A 9,453-nucleotide genomic window follows, 5' to 3' on the forward strand; every position below is an offset into this window, starting at 1 on the left:
TATGCACAAAACACAAACACAATAGTCACATGAGATATTAGCATATTGCCATACTGTATGTGTGCTTAAGATGTCCTCAGCATAAGAAAGGAATGTGCTGTATAATGGGGGTGCTGGCACACTACTGTAGTGGTAAAAATGTCTTAAAAATCTCTTTACTTGCTACACAATGGCATAGTGTTTGAGCAAATAACTCAAACATCGCTTCACCCTCTACCCATTTGGTCAACAACCACATCAGCAATAGAAATGTTGTCATTACTAAAGGAAAATATACTTTGAAAATATACTTTGTAAAAGTCAGAAAGACAGATGTTTGTTTAGTTCTGCTCTAAGAAACAGCAGCATATAATCAACAGTGTTGCTCTTGGCTGCAGTTGCCAGCCTTTGTGCTTCAGTGTGGCAGTTTCAGGGCAGGGTTGATATGTTTTCTCCTTCTTCGTTGACAGTTCAGAGGTTCAAGATCCGTCAGTCAACAATCTCCATCTCGCTCTCTCTCTCTCTCTCTCTCTCTCTCTCTCTCTCTCTCCACTTCCAGAAGAGAAGAGAATCCATGTAGTACCACAACATACAGGTAGTCTGTCAGGAACTCATCGAGACATCATTCGCACAAATTCTGTGAATTATGGAAAGGACAGATATACTGTGTTACACAGCTTAATGCAGGAAAGTTAAAAGGGAAGGAAACATTTGAATAAGTTAAAGTTAGTTAAGAGTTAAAAGTTAAAGAACTAATCAAATTCCTATAGTCTGTATGTGTATTCTTATGGTACATTCAAATTACGGGCTACAAAGCAATAGGAAGTGATTCATTTTCAGTGGCAACACAAAGCTACAAACACCAGTGCGCCAAATGTAGCAGCGTGTCGGAAAATACAAATTGAAGTTCAGCTGGTTTCAACTTTTTTTCACGTGCTGTGAAGCGTGAATCAATCAGAGTAGAGATAAGGTAGTGTAAGGTAGTTAGATTTACTTTATTATTATTTACTTGAGTGATTATTTCAATTACAGAGTTTGGTAAAAAGGCGTTTCAGTTCTCAGCCCCTATGGCATGGAATGAGCTCCAGAAGGACCTGAAATTACAGGAGCCGGTCTCATTGAATGTTTTTAGAACAATGGTGAAACTTGTAATTGTTTTTCCTCATAGTTTAAATTGCTTTTATATGAAACACTGAATGTTTGTTGACCATGTATAATTCTGTAATGTGATGAGATGTTTGTTGTGGTGTCTGTAACTTTGTGCTGCTTTTCTTGGCCAGGTCCCTCTTGAAAAAGAGATTCTTAAATATCAATGAGGCTAACCTGGATAAATAAAGGTTAAATAAAAAAAATAAAAATAATTAACAAGAATGACTATTTGCCAAATAAAATAAAATGCGACAAAAACAAAGCTATGACAGCATGACAGTATTAGTTGCTGCACTCAACATGATGATGACATGAACCGTCAACGAACACCCGGGCAGCACTTGTCATCTCCATTGGTGACAATGTAGCTTGGTACTCCAGGACGTTTTGTAGCTTTTGTAGCCGGTAATGTGAACATACCATAACACATACAGACTCGAGATACACTTCGATGTTGCTCAGTCAAATCATTAATACTGATGGGCTGAATGTAGAAGGCAGGGGAATTGTGAAGTTAAATAGATGTAAGGATGGCTCCACTATTAAGAATGGCAGTATTGGCTGCTATTTTCATCCCTGTGGGCCTGTATGCATCCCTTTTTTTTCTGTGGGTAATCTATAAAGTGACATAATCCTTTGGTATGGAGATAATCTGACAGGCCGGCCTACTCCCTTCATCCTCTCACCTCACTATCAGTATGGTGTTGGGATATCAGCCAGACTCATGTTGCACTTGAACTTTGTGTATGTGAGTGTGAGCGTGAGTGTGAGAGTGTGTGCATATGTGTGTGTGTGTGTGAGAGAGAGAGAGAGAGAGAGAGAGAGACCAACAGAGAAAGGAGTTTTTACACCATATTTGTTTAAGGGTGTTTGATTTTGCAGGTTCTGGCTGCAATAAAATGTTGTATAATGTATGAAATGCAAAGTATCGCATGCTACACAGAGACCTGATGACGAACCCGTGTTCCCTCACCTTCAAAGTCTACGTGTCCATCTCCGTTGAGGTCAATGTCTCGTAGGATGTCCTCCAGATCTCTGTGGCCAACCTGCAAAAGACAAGGTGTGGGCGTCAGTGGGACAAACCCAGACAAGATATGCTAGAGGAGACAGACAAGATGCACACAGACGCCATGACTGATGGAGTGCCGCAGACAGGGAAGACAGGCTTTCTCATCGTCACCTTACCTGTTGACCTAAAAGTTTTTTCATTGCTTCTCTGAGCTCTGCTGTGCTGATCTGGCCATCACCATTTGTGTCAAACTTAGAAAAAGAGAAAAAAAATACACAGACACAGACAGAGAGAGCTTTAAATGTAATTGTCACAGAGGATCATGATCAAAGAGATTGTTTTATCCTTAGCCAAAAGCCTCTTTTCCTCTTTACATATATGCCAAATAACACCCAGGAGATTGCTCTTTACCAGGATTATGAGTATGATGGTGATGTGGGTTATTATGAAGGTTATTTTATTTGCAGGTTATTACTGTTTTTACCACACATTAAGTAATGCTGTTTTGTTCAAGTGTTTTAGCGATGGCATAGTTGCCACTCCCAAAATCCTCTTCGGGAAAATACCCACGGAAAATATTATTTCCACAACATAAGTTATTGACTCTATATATAATGACCACTCTTCATTTCAATCAAATAATTTCAAGCAATCAAGTAACTTTGTTTAAACATGATTTAAACCCCTTGGGACTATTTTTAAAATATTTGAACATGTTCCTGTTATTTATTTTTTACACTTCTTATTTCAATTTGCTGCGTTATCCAAAAAAAAAACACCCATACACTGTCTACACTCGCACATTAGGAGACGACATTTCAATCACAGACCTTCATCTGAACTACCTTTTGTACCTGTGGTGTCAATGCTTTTGTCCTATTTAAAACCTTCAGACAGATTAATTTGAAACATTTCTTTAAAAATTCTCATCAGGCACGTTTTGTAGACTAATGGAACAAAATATCATGAAAATGACTGAGCACCATTTACAGGGTTCACAAAATTTGACACACAGAGAAAGGGTGGCAGTTTTACAAGTCATTAATGATAATGACGTCATTATAAAACATGCGGACAAGAGAGGGGCCGAAAGATGCTCATAAAAATCATTTGGAAATACTTGTTCAGCTAAGACTGAATTATGATGCCACAATTTCCTTTCAACAGGAGATTTTTCTTTTTTTTGGGACAATGCTGGACAGAATGGTTTCATTTCTAAATCTGAATATGTAAAAAAGCATGCTACTGAAATTGCCATCTGCTACTGGCTGGTCTTTGGCGCCAGGTGATGTCACCACATATCTATAGAAGATGGCATCACCAGCACCAAAGATCAGCCAATAGCAGATGGCAATTTCAGTAGCATGCTTTTTACCATTAGATGTCAGGTTTTATACGGATTTGGATTTGGTGTTTAGTTAGTCTTTAAATTATTTAACGTGCAAGTGTAGACAGTGCGTGTATTTATTCTGATTTTAAGGATTATCAGCCTTCTCCTACATATCTGTCACCAAGACTGACACTCAGGTGTGCAGAAGCTTCCTTTGTGTACTCATTTGCTCTTTTATCCCACCATACCTAGATTTCCCCATCGTTCTCCTCACCTCCTTGAAAGCATCCCTCAACTCTTTAACCCCAATCATGTCTGCAGTTTCAGCCAGAAGTTTGGGCCCCATCAGCTCAACAAAGTCCTCAAAGTCCACATGTCCTCCCACTGTTGGACAGAAGGAACAGAGAAAGATAGATACATTTAAAGGTATAGTTACTATATGAACACAGCAATGGCAAAATGAAACGTACAGCTCTTTCTGAGAGAGACTAAAGGGTTGACATTACTTTGCCTTTAACAGTATTAGGTCTGATAACTAATGATCTTGAAGCCCCATTGTTGTAATAACGGATGTAGCTCTCTGGTGCTTTCTATGCAAAATGTTAAATGAATATGCGCTAAAGGTATTGACCTCAAATTTTCTATTGCAGTGAAAACATGAACATGTGATTTTGAGGAAGAGGAAAACAAGGAAATAATCTGTGCACGTGTGCGCACTTTAGACTGTAAAAAAAGATGGATGTAGTGAGTGTGACATCACCCATAGTTTTCTGAAGGGCCGTTTTGAAGCCAAAGATTGGGTCGCCGCCATGTTGACATTTGTCTTTTTGGAGCCGGCCTCTAGCTGACGTTAAGGAATTGCCGCTTGCCGCCACTTCCTTATTGGCTTCAAAATTCACCCGAGGTTTTGGCCGCTTGGCACTCACACAGAGACACACAAACACAGACACACACAGACACACACACACACAGAGAGCTTTACTCACAATTCATGTTGATCTGCTGGCTCAGTTCGATTAGCTCCATCTCTGTTGGCATGTAGCCCATAGTTCTCATGCAGTTTCCCAGGTCTTTACAACCGATGAAGCCATCTTTGTCTTTGTCAAACTCCCTAAATGCTTCACGCAACTCTGATGGGAGAGGAAATGCGGTGAGAATGTGAGAGAGATGCAAACATTGGGGAAATTACAGTTCTATATTGCATTCTTTATTTTTGCTCATAACATACCATCCATTTCTTCTGGCCTCAACTCACGGTCCTGTGAAGGATCATAAGGCAAAATTAGGGTCCAAACACTGTTCAGATTCCAAAAATCATGTCAATGCAGAGCATTTCCCAGAAAGCTGAGGGCTGACAGTATGCAGCCAACCAATCACTACACCAGGTGATTTCACTGATTAGTTCCTCTTCTCTGGGATGAATTTGAATTTGGGATGAAAGTGAAATAGAAGAAACAACATAAAATTTAATTACAACATAAAATCTTGTAGCATTTATTTACGTAAATAGAAAGGAACCATTTATCTGCAGCATATGAGTGGTGTGTGCATAGATTTACTGCCTTTTTTTAGGTAAGGTGCTTGACATTTCTGAAAGTGGTGAGATGTAGAGACCTTGGGAAGACAGGATAGTGAACTGAAGTTCTGAGCTATGCAGTAGTTCCTTTGTTTCTACTTTGTAAATTCATCGGATTAAAATGACCCAATCTCCACCCCTGAACCCCTTAAGAACAACCATCTGAGAGTCAATCATCAGAACAGTCAGTAGTAGGTAGTGGCAGTCTACAATGAAGAAGTCAGAGCATCACTTTTCTCTATAATAACAAGGCCTTGACTCATGTGGTCACCGCTGGAAATAGAGGAATACAAGTAATTGCCACGTGAGGAGCATTTCTGCCATCAACATAGCACTGCTTCAATAATCCTCCATCGTGCTACAAAAGTCCACCATGTTTCTGAGTAATGTAGCCACATGCATGAACTCTCTCTCTCTCTCACACACACACACATGCACACACACACACACATCCTAGCAATCAGCATTCTAGCCATCAGGAGGATTCTATACAAATTAACAACAGATTCCCAATTGTCAAATTCTCAAAATCTCCTCAGTACCAACACACTACTTTAAAAACATACTGTCTGATCTGGCATTACAATAAGAGGTAGTTACACACATACTTCACAGTTTTCCGTTATTGTGCTGTATGCATGTATTGTTTTCCTGTGCTAAACTCTTTGCATGCATGCACATGATATTGTCTGGACTTACGTACAGCCTGCCGGCTCTCAGCGAAGCCCTTGCGTAGAAAGATGCATGCAGGCCCCAGTACGTTGTGCATGTTGGCTCCGTTCTGGGCCAGGGCCACTAGCGGCTCAAGATAGGCCCCCCCAGTGCCCCCCTCCTCACAGGACTGCACTGCTTTGTAGCTCCTCTTCTGGTCCTGGAGCCACATCCGGGGCGGGGGGCCAGACACAGGTGCAGGGGCAGAGACAGGGGTAGAGACCATGACTCAGTTTGTGGACAGCATGGAGTCAACAACAAGGGACCAGCATGGAGTTGGGATTGGGGGATCAGAGGCAGGGTCAGAGGCCGCAGACACACGTCTGTCAGTCACAGTGCAGGATAGCAAGGTGTGGAGTCAGGATGTCAGTCATGATAACAGAAAGCACCTCAGTCAGGTGGAGGTGGAGTTAGAGGTTCTGGTATATCATCACAAAAGCCACCGATGCATCTGTCCCATACATCACCGTTCTGTAGTGCGGCACAGAACTCTGCCAAGCTTCCATATCATGTGCAATAGATAATCAAGCCAATCTTGGTGGTAAATGCAAACTACTATATAGTAAAACATACAGTAGTATCACTGAATCATATCATAAAACAGATATGTTATCTGACAAACTCCCTTAAAAGTTCCTTAATCTGTTTTTATTCTCTGTTCTCTTTATTCTTTGCCTTAATTGCCAACCCATCAATGGATATGAGGTTATGGCGACAGATATCAGAGGGAATGCTGGGATTTGTTAAGAAGAGCATGCAGAACCACTCTAATATGTTTCTGGTTAGAACAGATTACACTACCAATGGATGATATGCATGTGTTAGTAGCACAGTGTCTGGGGGTTAAAGTAAGAGGGGTTGATGACACACTGCATTTACCATCACACGCAAGATTATACTGGGATTTTGCTAAGGGTGAAAGGCTTATTTGTGCTCATTATAATTAGGCATTGTCCAGATGATAGAGCTAGAACGAAGGCCTTGCATTCAGCCAGCCATTTAATTATAATGACCAATTAGCCAGTCAACCAGGGGGCAAAAGTCATTCTCACAGCGCTCATCCCGAATTACAGAGAGAGCTACAGGTTAATTAAAAAGCAGGGAATCATTGCCTGCCACTGGACTTGCTAAAAGCATCATCTACATAAAGTCAAATAAGGTCAGACCATTGCTCTAACTAATGACATACATATACAGTATTTGAATTAGTGGGAGTAGTAATCAGAGGCTAAAAAACACACTGGGATTTAAATAGAACACTAACAGACCTTTAGAAAATGGACACTGTGTGGGCTCTGTCTTTATGCTCTACCCGTATCAAATTTTTTGTCCCGTACAGCTGACCACTTTCTTCATCATGGTTAAAGTGGCAACAGCTCTCCCTGCCTGTATTATTCTGTTGGTCAAGTTTTCAATTCCCATGAATTCCCAACAATCCAGCTCAGTAGAGGAAGGACTGGAGAGACCAGCTGAAGGCAAGAGGAGTGGACCCACCGACACCAAGAATTACTAAGGCATCGTATCCGCTACTGTTACTCCTCTTTGAATCACTCAAACATGCACAGATACACACCTCCAAATGTTTTTACAGCATACACACAACATATACATACATGCATGAATGAATGAATATGCATACATATAGTACACACACACACACACACACACACAGTATTATTTGCCTACAAATGACCTTCAGAATCCATCTGTTATCATGCCAGTCCCACTGCCAGCTCCTGCCTTGCTACAGTGCCCACCACAGGAGTGGATGCCCACTGGGTAATCTGACCAAGTGATGCATGGAGCAGGGCTGTCTGAGAGTACATCGTGCCAGCAAAGTACTATGAAGCCACGCGCTAGAAGTTATATAACCAAAAAAAAAAAATCTGAAACCATATCAGAGAAGGGCTGAAGTCAAGCAAGAACTTCTCAACCATTCCAACCGTTTCTGGACAGATGGCACCCACAGTTGCATGTCATATTGTTCTTGCTCAAGGATGTGCAGCTGCTGATATGGAGGAAAATCTATTTGTGGGACTGTGTCCCTGCGACACTGAAAAGCCGTTCAAGCACACACTGATAAGATGAAAGAGATGTACGGACATAGGAGATCATCTTTAAATTGTCCTGTTTTTACAATATAATGAACTGTGCTTAAAAAGATGGTTCTAACTGTTCATCCCACAGTGTCCCTGAAATCTGTTGATCTATACTGAATAGTTCCATAAAACTCCTACTAGTGTGTTGCAATGCCAGCAGTACATTTCAGATAAGCAGATCTGATATGGCTGGAATGGCACACCTGTTTGCACCTTCTGGCATCCTGCAGGTGCAGTTCAACAGGATGGTGCCGTCTGTTGGTTGGCGAGGTGGACTGAGTCTATTTGATCTGACTGACTCCAAAGGTTGTTGCTGACAAGATCCATATCATCAGACTCCATTCACCTCAAGCACAACACTTCCCAACTCTGTTGAAACTCTGTGAGACAAGCTAGAAAATCAGCGGGCATCCTGGGGATGCAACCACAGTCGCACCACCAGAGTGTACACGCACTAATGAGTAAGGAGGACATTTATTTCCTAAATGAAGACACGTGATAAGAGGCTGAAGTCCTGTCAGCGCAGCAGTAATATTCAGTGCAGTCCATAAAGTACATGCAGAATGAGTTGAATTGCAGTCAACAAGACATGAAAGATGTCTTTGTCTAATTAACAAAATATTTTTTTAGTTTCAAAGTCAGTATTCCTCTGTTGGCGGAGGCTCAGTGAGGCAAGACAACAGCATGAGACACTAGGCTTATCTTGTTTCCTTCCAATAGCCACCCATGTGCTAGGGGTTACAGCATCACAAGACACAGGGATATAGTTCAAGACAGCTTGGTAGTGAATACCCGGTCAGATACTACACAGGGGTCAACACAGGTCCAGTCAAACAGCCTTCAGTCAGGTTGGGGACACACCGTAACAAACATGCACCAACAGTCAGGGGATTCAAGAAGACCACAGCCAGCTCATAACCTCAGAAAGAGCCTTACCTTCTTGGAGAAATTTTTAAGCGACTTAACAGAGTTGCCCATTGTAAAATCCTTCTTGTTTTATGTGTTCTCTCTAACTGTGTCTGTGTTGGTATGCCTGTGTGTAAGTGCACGTGTATGCGTGTGTGTTTGCATATGCGTATGTTTCCGGGCATGCATGGGAATAAGAGTGATTAGAAAGGGAGAGAGGGTTCAGTGGGTCATTGACTAATATAAGAGGACATTTGGGGAAAGATGGGGAGAGGAAAAGAGATATCATACAAAGCAGAGAGAGCACGGAAGGAATAAAGGAGTGCAGGAATGACAGAGAGCCTAGAGGGAAGGACACCAGGAGGCAAGACAGGAAAGAGGGGAGGTAAACTGAGACAACGGAGAAAAGATGTAAACAAGAACGAAGGAAAGATCAGAGCAACACAAAGATAAGAGAGGGAGAGGAAGCATGCATGTGATCAGAGCGAGATGCAAGCGCCAAAAGTAGAAAAAGCAAGATTGCTTATTCATTCGCTTTCCATCCTCTCTCCTACAGTGTCTTTTTCTCCCTCCCTCTCTTCTACCCTCTCTCTCTCTCTCTCTCCCTCTCTCTCTCTCCGTCTGTCTGCCTGTCTCTTGCTCTCTTTCTCTCTCTCTCTCCCTCTCTCTCACTCTGTTGCACAGTTTTAAACCA

General features: G+C 41.7%; 1 protein-coding gene across 4 annotated transcripts; it reads right to left on the reverse strand.

Annotated features, from left to right (window-relative positions):
• Positions 1 to 590: 590 nt before the first annotated feature.
• On the reverse strand, positions 591 to 8,831 carry cabp1b (calcium binding protein 1b). Of its 4 annotated transcripts, none has more exons than XM_071536140.1 (8): positions 8,790 to 8,831; positions 5,747 to 5,914; positions 4,696 to 4,726; positions 4,454 to 4,597; positions 3,742 to 3,851; positions 2,314 to 2,388; positions 2,102 to 2,174; positions 591 to 616 (listed from the first exon to the last, which is right to left on the reverse strand). In XM_071536140.1, the coding sequence occupies exons 1-8, from the start codon at positions 8,829 to 8,831 to the stop codon at positions 591 to 593; spliced, it is 669 nt and encodes a 222-aa protein (XP_071392241.1). The 4 variants fall into 4 exon arrangements, with proteins under 4 accessions (XP_071392241.1, XP_071392240.1, XP_071392242.1 ...); XM_071536139.1 differs by having other exon boundaries at positions 5,747 to 5,917; positions 8,784 to 8,831; XM_071536141.1 differs by lacking the exon at positions 5,747 to 5,914.
• Positions 8,832 to 9,453: the final 622 nt, after the last annotated feature.

Source organism: Centroberyx affinis, unplaced genomic scaffold, assembly GCF_046629955.1.
Source record: "Centroberyx affinis isolate AG114_WGS23_722 - 3 ecotype Tasmania unplaced genomic scaffold, CSIRO-AGI_Caff_v1 ptg002832l_1, whole genome shotgun sequence".
Taxonomy (NCBI): Eukaryota; Metazoa; Chordata; class Actinopteri; order Beryciformes; family Berycidae; genus Centroberyx; species Centroberyx affinis.

Excerpts from the sequence above, each read along its gene's own strand:
- cabp1b (XM_071536139.1), bottom strand. The coding sequence starts at position 8,831 with ATGGGCAACTCTGTTAAGTCGCTTAAAAATTTCTCCAAGAAGGTAAGG. Across the intron at positions 5,918-8,783 it reads ATTTCTCCAAGAAGGTAAGG|CAGGACCAGAAGAGGAGCTA; the intron begins CTCTTTCTGAGG and ends CGGATGTGGCTC. Across the intron at positions 2,175-2,313 it reads AAAAACTTTTAGGTCAACAG|GTTGGCCACAGAGATCTGGA; the intron begins GTAAGGTGACGA and ends TGTCTTTTGCAG.